The sequence below is a fragment of the Xenopus tropicalis genome, chromosome 8 (assembly GCF_000004195.4).
Source record: "Xenopus tropicalis strain Nigerian chromosome 8, UCB_Xtro_10.0, whole genome shotgun sequence".
NCBI lineage: Eukaryota > Metazoa > Chordata > Amphibia > Anura > Pipidae > Xenopus > Xenopus tropicalis.
In genome coordinates, this window is record NC_030684.2 from 1,565,316 (window position 1) to 1,581,641 (window position 16,326).

The 16,326-nt window shown below is 51.7% G+C and overlaps 1 protein-coding gene across 3 annotated transcripts in view; it reads left to right on the forward strand.

The window, feature by feature from the left end:
* Positions 1-16,326, forward strand: part of znf618 (zinc finger protein 618) — a 53,109-nt gene extending 36,783 nt beyond the window's left edge. For 2 of the 3 annotated variants that reach the window (XM_031892013.1, XM_031892012.1), the window contains 6 exons: positions 2,834-2,878; positions 4,269-4,376; positions 4,716-4,805; positions 8,395-8,472; positions 9,736-9,834; positions 10,566-16,326. In XM_031892013.1, coding sequence (XP_031747873.1) covers positions 2,834-2,878; positions 4,269-4,376; positions 4,716-4,805; positions 8,395-8,472; positions 9,736-9,834; positions 10,566-12,076 — 1,931 coding nt within the window. In that variant the 3' untranslated portion in view covers positions 12,077-16,326. The remainder of the gene's footprint in view (positions 1-2,833; positions 2,879-4,268; positions 4,377-4,715; positions 4,806-8,394; positions 8,473-9,735; positions 9,835-10,565) is intronic. The other variant, XM_031892011.1, reaches the window with a different exon arrangement.

The following is a 16,326-nucleotide window of genomic DNA, read 5'->3' on the forward strand; positions in this document are numbered from 1 at the left end:
CTATCCCCCCATGCCCATACCCACAGGCCTGTACCCTCTGTGCCCATACCCCTATACCTATCCCCCCATGCCCATACCCACAGGCCTGTACCCTCTGTGCCCTTACCCCTATACCTATCCCCCATGCCCATACCCACAGGCCTGTACCCTCTGTGCCCTTACCCCTATACCTATCCCCCCATGCCCATACCCACAGGCCTGTACCCTCTGTGCCCATACCCCTATACCTATCCCCCCATGCCCATACCCACAGGCCTGTACCCTCTGTGCCCTTACCCCTATACCTATCCCCCCATGCCTATACCCACAGGCCTGTACCCTCTGTGCCCATACCCCTATACCTCTCCCCCCATGCCCATACCCACAGGCCTGTACCCTCTGTGCCCTTACCCCTATACCTATCCCCCATGCCCATACCCACAGGCCTGTACCCTCTGTGCAAGTTAGGGGGGCATGTACCCTCCGTGCCCATATCCCTATACCTATCCCCCCATGCCCCTGTACCTATCCCCCCATGCCCATACCCACAGGCCTGTACCCTCCGTGCCCATACCCCTATACCTATCCCCCAATGCCCCTGTACCTATCCCCCCATGCCCATACCCACAGGCCTGTACCCTCTGTGCCCATACCCCTATACCTATCCCCCATGCCCATACCCACAGGCCTGTACCCTCCGTGCCCATACCCCTATACCTATCCCCCCATGCCCCTGTACCTATCCCCCCATGCCCATACCCACAGGCCTGTACCCTCCGTGCCCATACCCCTATACCTATCCCCCATACCCCTATACCTATCCCCCCATGCCCATACCCACAGGCCTGTACCCTCCGTGCCCATACCCCTATACCTATCCCCCCATGCCCATACCCACAGGCCTGTACCCTCTGTGCCCATACCCCTATACCTATCCCCCCATGCCCATACCCACAGGCCTGTACCCTCTGTGCAAGTTAGGGGGGCATGTACCCTCCGTGCCCATATCCCTATACCTATCCCCCCATGCCCCTGTACCTATCCCCCCATGCCCATACCCACAGGCCTGTACCCTCCGTGCCCATACCCCTATACCTATCCCCCAATGCCCCTGTACCTATCCCCCCATGCCCATACCCACAGGCCTGTACCCTCTGTGCCCATACCCCTATACCTATCCCCCCATGCCCATACCCACAGGCCTGTACCCTCCGTGCCCATACCCCTATACCTATCCCCCCATGCCCCTGTACCTATCCCCCCATGCCCATACCCACAGGCCTGTACCCTCCGTGCCCATACCCCTATACCTATCCGCCCATACCCACAGGCCTGTACCCTCCGTGCCCATACCCCTATACCTATCCCACCGGCACATACCTCCGTGCCCATCCCCCCATGCGCATTCCCACAGGCCTGTACCCTCCGTGCCCATACCCCTATACCTATCCCCCCATGCCCATTCCCACAGGCCTGTACCCTCCGTGCCCATACCCCTATACCTATCCCCCCATGCCCATTCCCACAGGCCTGTACCCTCCGTGCCCATACCCCTATACCTATCCCCCCATGCACATACCCACCGGCACATACCTCCATGCCCATCCCCCCATGCGCATACCCACAGGCCTGTACCCTCCGTGCCCATACCCTTATACCTATCCCCCCATGCGCATACCCACAGGCCTGTACCCTCCATGCCCATACCCTTATACCTATCCCCCCATGCCCATACCCACAGGCCTGTACCCTCCGTGCCCATACCCCTATACCTATCCCCCCATGCCCATACCCACAGGCCTGTACCTTCCGTGCCCATACCCCTATACCTATCCCCCCATGCACATACCCACCGGCACATACCTCCGTGCCCATCCCCCATGCGCATACCCACAGGCCTGTACCCTCCGTGCCCATACCCTTATACCTGTCCCCCCATGCCCATACCCACAGGCCTGTACCCTCCATGCCCATACCCTTATACCTATCCCCCCATGCCCATACCCACAGGCCTGTACCCTCCGTGCCCATACCCCTATACCTATCCCCCCATGCCCATACCCACAGGCCTTTACCCTCCGTGCCCATACCCCTATACCTATCCCCCCATGCACATACCCACCGGCACATACCTCCGTGCCCATCCCCCCATGCGCATACCCACAGGCCTGTACCCTCCGTGCCCATACCCTTATACCTATCCCCCCATGCCCATACCCACAGGCCTGTACCCTCCATGCCCATACCCCTATACCTATCCCCCCATGCCCATACCCACAGGCCTGTACCCTCCATGCCCATACCCTTATACCTATCCCCCCATGCCCATACCCCACAGGCCTGTACCCTCCATGCCCATACCCTTATACCTATCCCCCCATGCCCATACCCACAGGCCTGTACCCTCCATGCCCATACCCCTATACCTATCCCCCCATGCCCATACCCACAGGCCTGTACCCTCCGTGCCCATACCCCTATACCATCCCCCCCACTGCCATCCCCCCATGCGCATACCCACAGGCCTGTACCCTCCGTGCCATACCCTTATACCTATCCCCCCATGCCCATACCCACAGGCCTGTACCCTCCATGCCCATACCCTTATACCTATCCCCCCATGCCCATACCCACAGGCCTGTACCCTCCATGCCCATACCCTTATACCTATCCCCCCATGCCCATACCCACAGGCCTGTACCCTCCATGCCCATACCCTTATACCTATCCCCCCATGCCCATACCCTTATACCTATCCCCCCATACCCACATGCCCATATCCCCCCATGCCCCGAGTGTGAGTCTGTAGCGCGCGAGAGAGAACTTTCTAGTGACGCCTGTCTCTTTTCTCTAGACTCCTCCAACCCAATGATTGGCAGCCCCTTCCCGTTGGTGCAAGGTAACGCTTCTTCCCTCTGCCCCTGGGTTCTGCCCCATCTAATGGCACCGTGGGCACTTCCCCCTGACTCCGCCCTGAGTGGCACCATGTGCCTCCCTGCCGCTCACACAGGGTCTGTATTGGGGTAGGAAAGGGTTACAGGGGTCGGTCACCTTTGGGTTAACTTAGTATGATGGAGAGAGTGATATTCTGAGACAGTTTGCAATTGGTCTTCATTTTTTATTGTTTGTTGTTTTTTAGTTATTTTATTTTCAGTTCAACAGCTCTGCAGCTATTTGGTTGCTAGGGTTCAATTTACCTTAGTAACCAGGGAGGGATTTGAATGAGAGGCTGGTATATGAATAGGGGAGGGGCTGAATAGAAAGATAAGGAATAAAAAGTAACAATAACAATAAAACTGGAGCCTCACAGAGCAATAGGGTTTGGCTGCCGGGGTCAGTTGTCCTGTTGCTAGGGCTGAAATTACCTTAGCAACCAGGGAGGGGTTTGGATGAGAGGTTGGTATATGAATAGGGGAGGGGCTGAATAGAAAGATAAGGAATAAAAAGTAACAATAACAATAAAACTGGAGCCTCACAGAGCAATAGGGTTTGGCTGCCGGGGTCAGTTATACTGTTGCTAGGGCTGAAATTACCTTAGCAACCAGGGAGTGGTTGGGATGAGAGGCTGGTATAGGAATAGGGGAGGGGCTGAATAGAAAGATAAGGAATAAAAAGTAACAATAACAATAAAACTGGAGCCTCACAGAGCAATAGGGTTTGGCTGCCGGGGTCAGTGACCCCCATTTGAAAGCAAAGAAGGCAAATAATTCAAAAACTATAATTAATAAATAATGAAGACCAATTGCAAAGTTGCTAGAAATAGGGTATTTTGTAACAAACTAAAGGCTAACTTAAAAGTGAGCCCCCCCTTTAATGAGCAAATCAGGTTATTAGACAGACCCTGGGGGGGGGGCACTAGTAGAACTAATCTGGCCTGTGCTGTGGTTCTGTAGCCGGGAGTGTCCCCCCAATACACAGGTCTGGGGGTTCCCTTGGGGACACAATCAGTGCCAGATATTTCTAGAGACGGGTTGCTAAGGGCAGGGCTAGTAACTATATGGGTCGGCCCGCAGTGACCCAGTCCCTCCCATTCACTGCTATGTACTAACAGCACGCTGACGGCTGATTGGCCGGCCGCCCCATACAGAGACCAGCAGCCCTCCCTCATGTTTGTGCCCATTGGCCTTAGTTAAATAGGGTCTGCGGTCTTCTCATTAATCTGATTGGCCGAACTGTGTCCTCAACCTGTGGGTTCTGGGGGGCATTATATCTGCCCGGGGTGGTGTATCTGGGCACTTGGCCATGGGTTTGGGCTCCTCTCACTGCCGCTGTTTCCTTCCCCAACGCAGATAACAGGAAACCCTACCTGTCCCCGACCAAGACTTCCCCCTGTATGAACAGTGGGCGGGGCTCGGCGCCCAAACAGGAAGTAGAGCCCAGGGGAGAGCTGGATATCGGTAGGTATTGTGCCCGACCTATTCCCGTGCCACTCACTGCTGGGCACTGCCCTCATTATACAGAGAGGGGGACTTGCCCCTTGTAATAGAGGGGGTGTGGCCCTTATAACCTGGATCCTCCCTGTGGGGCACTCTGGGCAATTAATATTCCCTATAACTGCCCCAGGGGGGGTAATAAAGGGATTTCCCATATTCCCCTGTATCAGCCGCCGGGGGCCCTATATAGTTATTGATGCTTTCGGACCTGTGTGTCCTGGGGGTCGGGGGTGGGTTTGGGGGGGCCACGCTCCCCATTGGCCGGGCCCCTAATCTCTCTCTCTTCCCGCTGCATGCTGGGAGGTAAGGGATGGAAGAAGAAAATAAAACGGAAAGAGGAAACAAACAACAAAGCACCGGCGGCGAGGGACGAGAAGGGCGCCAAGACCGAAGGTGGGCCGAGTAGCAGGCGTGGGATCCGCTATCCGGAAACCCGCTATCCAGAAAGCAAGGCCCCATCCCATAGGCTCCGTTATACACACATCATTGTGGCCTTGAGCTCCAAATTACACACAGACTCTTTATCCAGAAAATCCCAAGCTTTCTGGATAACAGGTCCCAAGCTTTCTGGATAACAGGTCCCATACCTATACATGTTTATATATATATATATATATATGTGTGTGTGTGTTTATACAGCAGAACAGTGCATCCATAGAACACACAGGGGGCAGTACAATAATACATACACGTGTCCCTCGGAGCTTACAATCTACCAACCCCCCTATGTAATAAAAAGGCACTAAGTTTGCCCAGGAGCAGTAACCCGTAGCAACCAATGGCAAGGGGACCAGTAAATGCTGACCGGTTGCTATGGGTTACTGCACCTGGGCAAACGTAGTGCCTTTGATTACATGGCGCCCATAATGCCACTCAGTGCCCCGGGGGGGGGGGGTGTCCCATATTGGGGTATCTAAGGTTCCCTTTAGCGTTGCTCAACTGCAACCCACTTGCTGCTTAGTTAGCAGAACGTCGGCGCGCTGCAGGCTGCACAGCATTCAGTGTTGGCACCGGCAGCTCCCTAGCAACCCCCCGAGGATTTGGAGAAAACCCGTCCCGGCCTGTTACAGCCGCACCCTCCCTGGTCCCCCCCCCCCTCCCAAAATCGTGTTTGTTTAAAGCAACCGGCGGATCCTGAATGGCGTCTGGAGGCGTTAGGCCTGTATGTCAGGGTTCCGAGTCTCTGCCCCCAAGCCTTCGGCTCTTACGGGGTTAATAGGGGCACTAGGGGACTTCCTGCTGGCAGATATTGGGGCATCTACCCCTTGTTTCCCCCCCCTAAATACTTGCATCATGTTCACCTTTACATTAAGTTTTAAAATTTATTTGCAATTGGTCTTTTTTTTTTTAATGATTTCAGTTTTTGTTCAGTTTGGAGTTTCAGCAGCTCTTTGGTTGCTAGGGTTCCAATTACCTTAGCAACCAGGGAGCACTGATATATGAATAGAAAGATAAGGAATAAAAAGTAACAATAACAATAAAACTGGAGCCTCACAGAGCAATAGGGTTTGGCTGCCGGGGTCAGTTATTCTGTTGCTAGGGCTCAAATTACCTTAGCAACCAGGGAGCTGTTTGAACGTGAGGCTGATATATGAATAGGGGAGGGGCTGAATAGAAAGATAAGGAATAAAAAGTAACAATAAAACTGGAGCCTCACAGAGCAATAGGTTTTGGTTGCCGGGGTCAGCGACCCCCATTTGAAAGCTGCAAAGAAAACTATAAGAAATAATTAGGAAGACCAATTGAAAAGTTGCTAGGAATAGGGCATTAACTTAAAGGTGACCCTTTACACTAACGTTCCATATGATGTAGAGACTGCTATTCTGATACAATTTGCAGTTGGTCTGATTTTCTCTCCAGTTTGGCATTTTAGCAGCTATCTGGTTGCTAGGGTCCAATTTAACCTAGCAGCCAGGCAATGATTTAAAAGAGAGACAGGAATATGAATAGGGGAGGGGCTGAAAATAAAGATAATTATAATACAATTGGAGCCTCACAGAGCAATAGGGTTTGGTTGCCGGGGTCAGTGACCCCCATTTGAAAGCTGGAAAGAGGCAGAAGAGGAAGGTAAATAAATAAACTATAAGAATTAAATAATGAAGACCAATTGCAGAGTTGCTAGAAGTAGGCCATTCTGTAACGTACTAAACCCTGAAGGTGAAGTTCCCCTTTAAAGGGGCAGAGCCATGTGTCAAGTAACAGCTTGGGGGCGGCCATCTTGCCCCCTGTGCCCCGGGAAGCTCATTTTAGAATGAAATGATTATTTATAGGAATTGCCCCTTTAATCCGGCGTACATGGCGCTCCCACGCTGCCACTTATGGGATTAGTCGTTGCCTCGAGACACTGGCTACATATTCACTAGGCACCTGTGTGCCAGGCTGTGCCAGGGCGGGCGGTTTGGGCACGACTCCTATGAACCTGGCAACCTGAGAAACCCCCACGGGGCCTTTTAATTAACTTTACTAACTGTCATCTACACAATTTGCAGTTGGTCTTCATTTTTTATTGTGTGTGGTCTTTCTGTTATTGAGCTTTTTGTTCAGCAGGTCTCCTGCTATCTGGTTGCTAGGGTCTTGTTTACCTTAGCAACCAGGCAGCAGTTTGAATGGAGACAGGTATATGAATAGGGGAGGGGCTGAATAGAAAGATAAGGAATAAAAAGTAACAATAACAATAAAACTGGAGCCTCACAAAGCAATAGGGTTTGGCTGCCGGGGTCAGTTATCCTGTTGCTAGGGCTCAAATTACCTTAGCAACCACGGAGTGGTTTGATTGAGAGACTGATATATGAATAGGGGAGGGGCTGAATAGAAAGATAAGGAATAAAAAGTAACAATAACACTGGAGCCTTACAGAGCAATAGGGTTTGGTTGCCGGGGTCACTGACCCCCATGTGAAAGCTGCAAAGAGGCAAAAAAACTCTAAAAAAAATAAATAATGAAGACCAATTGCAAAGTTGCTAGAAATAGGCCATTCAATAACATATTAAGTTTACTTAAAGGTGAACTGTCCCTTTAAAGGGACATGCCTACGACCCAATTGTGCCCCCCAGTGAGTGTGACAGAATCCCCCCCTGTTTCTCTGCTCCTGCCCCCTCACATTGGCACAGCGCCGCCAGGCACCTTGGCGCGGAGAGACTCCCTATACACTCGCAGTTAGAGTTCCGACTCCCTATACACTCGCAGTTAGAGTTCCAACTCCCTATACACTCGCAGTTAGAGTTCCGACTCCCTATACACTCGCAGTTAGAGTTCCGACTCCCTATACACTCGCAGTTAGAGTTCCAACTCCCTATACACTCGCAGTTAGAGTTCCGACTCCCTATACACTCGCAGTGAGAGTTCCGATTCCCTATACACACACAGTGAGAGTTCCGACTCCCTATACACACGGATTGAGAGTTCCGATTCCCTATACACACACAGTGAGAGTTCCGACTCCCTATACACACGGATTGAGAGTTCCGGCTCCCTATACACACGCAGTGAGAGTTCCGGCTCCCTATACACACGCAGTGAGAGTTCCGGCTCCCTATACACACGCAGTGAGAGTTCCGGCTCCCTATACACACGCAGTGAGAGTTCCGACTCCCTATACACACGCAGTGAGAGTTCCGACTCCCTATACACACGCAGTGAGAGTTCCGACTCCCTATACACACGCAGTGAGAGTTCCGGCTCCCTATACACTCGCAGTGAGAGTTCCGGCTCCCTATACACTCGCAGTGAGAGTTCCGGCTCCCTATACACTCGCAGTGAGAGTTCCGGCTCCCTATACACACGCAGTGAGAGTTCCGACTCCCTATACACACGCAGTGAGAGTTCCGGCTCCCTATACACACGCAGTGAGAGTTCCGACTCCCTATACACACGCAGTAAGAGTTCCGACTCCCTATACACTTGTAGTGTCTGACTGACTGATGTTTTGTACATTTGGGAGTCGCTTTTGTTCTGTATATTAAAGCGCTTGTTCCCGTGACAGAGCCGTACACGTGCGGTGCGTGTGGGATCCAGTTCCAGTTCTACAACAACCTGCTGGAACACATGCAGTCACATGCTGGTGAGTTCCCCCTAGTTCTGGTTACACTCGGTATCTGGCAGGGAGTCCCTCAGAGATCACCTGACAGGAAGTAATACAGCTGTGCGCTCCCTCAGAGATCACCTGACAGGAAGTAATACAGCTGTGTGTTCCCTCAGACATCACCTAACAGGAAGTATTACAGCTGTGTGTTCCCTCAGACATCACCTGACAGGAAGTAATACAGTTGTGTGCTCCCTCAGAGATCTCCTGACAGGAAGTAATACAGCTGTGTGCTCCCTCACACATCGCCTGACAGGAAGTAATACAGCTGTGTGTTCCCTCAGAGATCCCCTGACAGGAAGTAATACAGCTGTGTGTTCCCTCAGAGATCCCCTGACAGGAAGTAATACAGCTGTGTGCTCCCTCAGAGATCCCCTGACAGGAAGTAATACAGCTGTGTGCTCCCTCAGACATCACCTGACAGGAAGTAATACAGCTGTGTGCTCCCTCAGACATCCCCTGACAGGAAGTAATACAGCTGTGTGCTCCCTCAGAGATCCCCTGACAGGAAGTAATACAGCTGTGTGCTCCCTCAGAGATCCCCTGACAGGAAGTAATACAGCTGTGTGCTCCCTCAGACATCACCTGACAGGAAGTGAAGTATTACAGCTGTGTGCTCCCTCAGAAATCACCTGACAGGAAGTAATATAGCTGTGTGCTCCCTCAGACATCCCCTGACAGGAAGTAATACAGCTGTGTGCTCCCTCAGAGATCCCCTGACAGGAAGTAATACAGCTGTGTGCTCCCTCAGAGATCCCCTGACGGGAAGTAATACATCTGTGTGCTCCCTCAGAGATCCCCTGACGGGAAGTAATACAGCTGTGTGCGCCCTTCAGAGATCCCCTGACAGGAAGTAATGCAGCTGTGTGCTCCCTCAGACATTACCTAACAGGAAATAATGCAGCTCTAACTGTAACATGAAAATAGTGTGGCAGAACTCTGCCCATTCATTGGCTGATGGGGCCTAGCATGTATGTGTTCCCTTGGCTTGTTTGTGTGCACTGTGACTCCTATGATCCCAGGGGGCGGCACTTACTACCTAAAATGGCAGTTACCTATTTAGGATTACCCAATGGCACTTACTGCTAAATAAGTATATTTATATGAAATGGTTTATGTGATATATTTGTATAGAGACGTACAGTGTTTGGGGGTATAGTTCCCCTTTAATTGGCTCCCACTGTCCCTGTGTGTATCTGTATCCCTGACAAGGCCACGCCCACTCTTATTCCTCTTTTCCAGCCGACAATGAAAACAACATCCCGACCAACCAGTCCCGCACGGCGCCCCCGACAGAGGAGCACTGGAAAGCGCAGCCCCCGAGGAACAACGCCAATAACAGTAGGTCCCTCCCTCCCGTCATTCCCGCGCCTCCAGAGATCTACCCAGCGACGAGCCAATCTGTGACGGGCGAATTTTCAGCTTTGACGAAATATTTGTGAAACTCCCGAAACGGCAAAAAATTTGTAAAATGAGGCAACTACGATTTATTTGATGCGGCCGCAACTTTTTTTTTTAATGACTTTTTTGACGCAACCAAGATTTATCTGGGGCGACCGTGATTTTTTTGCCCCAACTGTGACTACAATGTATTTGATGCGGCTGCAACTTTTTTTTTTCCGACTGCGACTTTTTTGACGCAACCACAAATTATTTGATGACTTTTTTGACGCAACCAAGATTTATTTGGGGCGATTGTGATTTTTTTTGCCCCAACCCTGACCACAATGTATTTGATGCGGCCGCAACTTTTTTTTCCCGACTGCGACTTTTTTGACGCAACCACAAATTATTTGATGACTAATTTGATGCACATGGTTTTTTTTGGTACAAACAAGATTTATTTTATGATTTATGAGGCGATTTTTTTGCCCCAACCGCGACCACAATGTATTTGATGCAACTTTTTTGATGCAACCGCAACTTTCTTCCCTCGCTCTGCAAATTTTTGCTGCCGTTTCATGGAAAACAAATATTGCCAATGGGGAAATGCAGAATGTCACGCCTCGCTCGTCGCTGGATTTGCCCCGTTTTGCCCCTCCCGTCTAACCGCCATTGTGTTTCCTCCCCAGCAGCGGCGCCGCCGGTCCCCAGTAACAACTCGCTGCCGGAGAAGGAGCGCCAACACATTGCGGAGCGGCTGCTGAGGGTGATGTGCGCCGACCTGGGGGCGCTGAGCGTGGTCAACAGCAAAGACTTCCTGAAACTGGCGCAGACCCTGGTCGACACCGGCGCCCGTTACGGCTCCTTCTCGGTGAACGAGATCCTGGGCAACATGAACACCCTGGCGCTCAAGCACCTCCCCCGGATGTACAACCAAGTCAAGGTGAAGGTGACCTGCGCCCTGGGGAGCAACGCCTGCCTGGGCATCGGGGTCACGTGCCACTCCCAGAGCGTCGGGTCCGACTCGTGCTACATCCTGACGGCGTACCAGGTGGAGTGCAAGCAGATCAAGCGCTACGTTCTGGGGATCAAGGACGTGGACAACCGGGACAGCGGCGACTTTATCCACCAATGGGTGCAGAATGTCCTGTCGGAGTTCGTCATGTCGGAGATTCGGACGGTCTACGTTACGGACTGCAAAGTCAACTCCTCCGCCTTCTCCAAGGCCGGGACCTGCCTGCGCTGTTCCGCCTGCTCCTTGAACTCGGTGGTGCAGAGCGTGCTGAGCAAACGCACGCTGCAGGCGCGCAACATGCACGAGGTGGTGGAGCTGCTGAACGTGGCCGAGGAGCTGGCCGGCTCGTCGGGCATCGCCAAGGAGACCTTCGGCTCGCTGGAGGAGAGCTGCCCGCCGCCCTGCTGGAACTCGGTGACAGACTCGCTCCTGCTGGTCCACGAACGCTACGAGCAGATCTGCGAGTTCTACAGCCGGGCCAAGAAGCTCAGCATCATCCAGAATCTCAATAAGCATCTGCTGAGCAACCTGGCCGCCATCTTGGCCCCCGTAAAGCAAGCGGTCATCGACCTCAGCAACGAACGCAAGCCCACCTTGCAGCTGGTCCTGCCCACCTACGTCAAGCTGGAGAAGCTCTTCACCTCCAAAGCCAACGACGCGGGGGTCATCAGCAAACTCTGCCACCTCTTCCTGGAAGCCTTGAAGGAGAACTTCAAGGTGGATTCGGCGCACAAAGTGGCCATGATCTTGGACCCCCAGCAGAAGCTCAGGCCCGTCCCGCCTTACCAGCACGAGGAGATCGTCGGCAAAGTCTGTGAGTTGATCAACGAAGTCCGAGACGTCGTGGAGGAGCAGGAGTTCGAGGCTCCGGCTAAAAAACCCCGGCAAACGTCGGAAAGCTCCAAAGCTTCGGAGGACGACGGTTTGGCCAAAAGTGAAGTGTACGACTATTTGCAGGAGCCGCTGTTCCAGGTGACCCCCGACCTCTTCCAGTATTGGTCGTCCGTCACCCAAAAGCATTCGAAACTGGCCAAACTGGCCTTCTGGCTGCTGGCCGTGCCGGCCGTGGGCGCCCGGAGCGAATGCGTCAATATGTGCGAGCAGACCTTGCTCATCAAACGCAGGAGACTTCTAAGCACAGAGGAGACCAATAAAGTCATGTTCCTCAAGTCCAATATGCTTTAAAAATCCAGGCGTTTCGGGTAAAACACTTAGAAAACACTGTTCCAAATACACGACGGCGAAGGGAGCGCAAACCCGCGGCAAACACTGTGGACCTCAGACAGAACCTTGGGGGAATTTCTTATTTTTACCGAAAGGAAGTTTTAAAAAAAAAAAAAAAAAAGTCGGCGAGTGTTCCTAGCACAGAACCGGATCCGGAACCCTGGATGGAGCGAGAGAGTTTGTAACCGGCAGCTGAAGACTTCCTCCTTTTCCCATGATTCACAGCGAGCTCCCCGCTCCATCCAATCCATTGTGCACTTTCAGGGCATTTGGTGGGTGGAGCCTTGTGTATAAGGGAAAAGGGACTGAAATAACGAGTTTTTTTTTCGTTAGGATCCATTTCCCCCGTTTTTTTTTTCCGGTTTCTTTGACTTTTTTTATTTACTAAAGGGAAGAATCTATTGAACTTGTTTGTAAGCAACTACTGTATCGGCTTGTTGGCGCCGTACTGCTCCGCTTTGGACACGGTACCGTTTGGGTTTCACTAATTTAATGATCACACGATCGAATGTAATCTTCCAGCCCAATGAGCAGCGGTTTGTATGGCGGCGGGACGGCTCCGGCCCATTAGCGCAGATCACTGGCCCCCGGCGCCAGTCGAACGGACCGTTTTGGACCCATTGCAGATAAAAAGTCATTGTGTGCGGTTCATTGTGAGGTTGATGTCGAAATTCGTACAGGAAATGTTTTTTTTTTTTTAATCTCTGGTTGGTCGGTCACCGCCCTATCCACTTCCGCTTTATAACCAAGGTAAGAGTAGCAAATAGTGGGGTGCAAGTCGTTTGGTTATAAAGGGGGCCATACGCGGTTAGATTCACCCAGCGAGGTCACCAACCAAGCAGATCTTCTCTCCAAGGTGGGCGATATCGGGCATAGGCGCCATTGGGCAGAGGACCATATCAATGAGCCAATGTGGTTCTCGATCCGACGGTAAATCAAGCCGACCAACGTCTGGGCAGTTTTAGGTTGGGTAGGCCCATCGGGGTGCCCATACACGGGCAGATAATCTAGCGAATTGGTCTGAAGCAGTGGAATCTGCCCCTGTACGGGCACCTTTAGAGTAAGGAGGGGCCGGATCAGACTGTCAGCCCTCCGGTTCCTTGGTCTAAGGGGCAAGCACTGAAAGAACGAATGTGAAGCTTTAGCGGTGCAGGGTCGGCGGCTGTGATGGGGATCAGTCCCTTGTGCTACACACTCGCTAGGTGACTCTCGGTGTAGGATACTGTATCATTTGCCCACAATGAGTAGAACGGAATGTTCCCCCCCCCTCCCCCCCCCGCTCAGTAATATTGCCCCTAGAATTGGGCGATGGAAATGGGTTCCCACATTCATGGAAGAGTTGAGCATCCAAATACAGCAGAATATTGTATTAAACACTATCAGCACAAACCCAGCAGCGCCCCCTGCTGACCGTATATATCCAATACCAAACCCCATAATCCTGGTACCGCTTTCCATAATGCCAACGGCCCCCGTAACCCCTATATGCAGCCTCTGTAAATGTATTTATTTATTTATTCTTCCCAAACCCACCAAATCGTTTTCTATTCGTGTGGCGCCTTTGGCAGCTGGACCCGTACAGAACTCGGGAGAAGATCCTAAAACCATATCTTGGCCCTTTCTGGGGGGGGTACACTGGGCTCAATAGTGAGGGGTCGGAAAGCCGTGACTGCTATTCTCCTATTAAGGCTGATGCCCCACGGAGCCAGTTAGGTGCCCGCTATAGACCTCTGCTAACTCGCCGGTGGAAAGGCCTAGGCATCACTTTACCTTTCCAAATTTCCTCCTACGGGCAACTTGGCACGACTTGGGAAAGCTAAAGTGATGCCTAGGGCTTTCCACCGGTGCTTCCTATTGTTGCCCGTGGAAAGGCATTTCGGGGCAGTTAGTCGCCCACGGTAGCAGAGATCCATCATGGGCGACCAAGGGGGCCATACACGTTCGTTTGTTGACCATCGTCTTCCGATATGCCCACCTATGATGGGCGATATCAGGCTATTTCGATCGTTTGGCCCAATTTAAGGCCAGATGTTGGTCAAATAGGCCTGTCCATCCATGGGCAGATAAGTTGCCAAATCAGCCTGAAGGACCCAAGTGGCCAGCTGAAATCTGCCCCAATATGGGCACCTTAACTCACTCCGTGGGGCATCAGCCTAAGAAGGAACAGTAGGAGCCCAATAGGACCAACGTCATTGGCACTGGCATTTAGTAGAGTTATTCCTAGTCCTGCTCTAGCCAGTAGCCCATTGGTCAGCCAGAGGTGGTAGCTACTAAATGGGGTACCTAGGGGGGTATCGGGGGCATATTTACACACAATGGGCAAAATGAACCCATTCTTCTACAAACAAGGGCAATAAATGCTGCATCCACCAATGGATGTTGTTGCGGTTGGTGCCCATCTCCCAGCGGGCAAAGTGACCCTCCATGATCAGTAACAATATATAAATGTCAATCTATAGCGGCCTGTGATTGGCTGATTAGTAGATGGGCTAGACCGGGGGCAAGAAGTGAGGGTTTATGGGCCACTTACACCATGAATGCTACTTGCCCTTGAGTCGAGGTTGTTGGCTGCCGTTCCAAGGCAGTGAATCCTGATACTCCCTGTAGGTCACCGGCAGTCAGTGTTCCTAGATACGATCTATGGGATAATTAGAGCGTCACACCCGCGGGGACTGGGCGAGCTTGCAGAGGCAGGAAGCTAAATTTGCATCCAAATAGTAAATGTGAGATCCTAGTGCTAAGCTTTAATATATATAAACTAGAACTTCCAAAGAAAAGACATTTTGCCCCCACAGAAGCTGCGATGGCCTTTCCGCCTGTGTAAGCCCGCCTAAGGCTCAGCATTTATCCTCGTCCTTTATTCGCCCACATTCTACTCCGTTGAAGCCAAAATGCTAGCGACCAAAACCGACGTCCGTTTGTATCCGGTGAGGGGGCTGCAGAAATATAGAGGGGGGGGGTCCAGTTGAACCCCGGTCTGTGATTGGTTTAGACGGCGGAGAGTCGAGAAAAAGCCGGTTTTGTTTTCCGTTCCACGCTGTATAAATTCCCGCTAACCTCGTGTACAGTCCCCCCCAGAGGAGACTTTAGGGGTCACGTGGGAATGTAGAGAAGCTGTAGTTCAATGCAATATGGGATCACTCCAGTGGGGGGCGCTACAGGGTCCCCGATGGGATCACCCCCCACCCACAGACACTCACACAATAGCTTTTTTCTAGGCCGGGTTCTTTTCTAACGAATATTTTTCTTACGTTTTTTTCCCCGGTTTTTGGCGGCAGTGCGTTCCTTTATACCGTTTTTTAGCAGCACAGTATTTTTTTATACAAGATGGCCGATGCTTTGGGGCGCGCAGCACTGCCGGATCGAAGGGCAACGGGAATCCAGGGGGGGGGGGGGGGGGGGGGGGGGGGGCGGTCGCACCACAACCATAGATATTTTTGTGGAAGGAAAGTACGGTGCTGGGATTTCAATGGAACGTTTAATTTATAATTTATGGCATTTCGCCCTTTCCCAGCATCCTTTGCAGTCGTACATTTATTAACGATAGTAATTGGCCCTCGGCAATGAAGCCATTGGCTAAGGATTTAGTCCTTCACTGTATCATCCGCGACCAAATATGTCTCAAATTCGGAAGAAAAAAATGGCTGTTGACGTCTCCACCAATCGGTGATCTCCAAACGTTGGAAACGCGCACGATTGGACGATTGTTTGAAAGAGGAGGCGGAAACGTTTCTTTGCTCTTCTTCTGTTTTTCCTTTCATGGCCAAAGATTTCCGCCGCCAAGGGGCAGAGCTGGTTCCGAGAGGGCGTGCCTAACGCTACTCGTGGGCGGTTCCTCCCCTCCCCCCCAGTGTTGGTCTCACCATTCAAGTTTTGTTATTATATTTTCTATCTGTTCAGTGTTTTCTGTTTTGAGAATTCTACGGACTGACAAAGTTCTATGGAGAAGATTCTATAGGGGCGGAAGGAGAGGCCCCTCCCCCTTGTACAGGTTCCACCCCCCCACCACTCTGCGTGAGCGTTGGCTATGTAGAACGAGTGGGAAATAGAGAAGAAGAGTTATTATTATTATTATTCAACAATATTATTTTCTGATATTTGATGCCAAGACAGAAGACATGTTTGTAACTGTTAGACCCATCAGTTGCTTGATGATTTTCTTTGTTGGTGTTGTATTTATGGTTTTTCAATAAAAAGAAATTTAGAAAGAG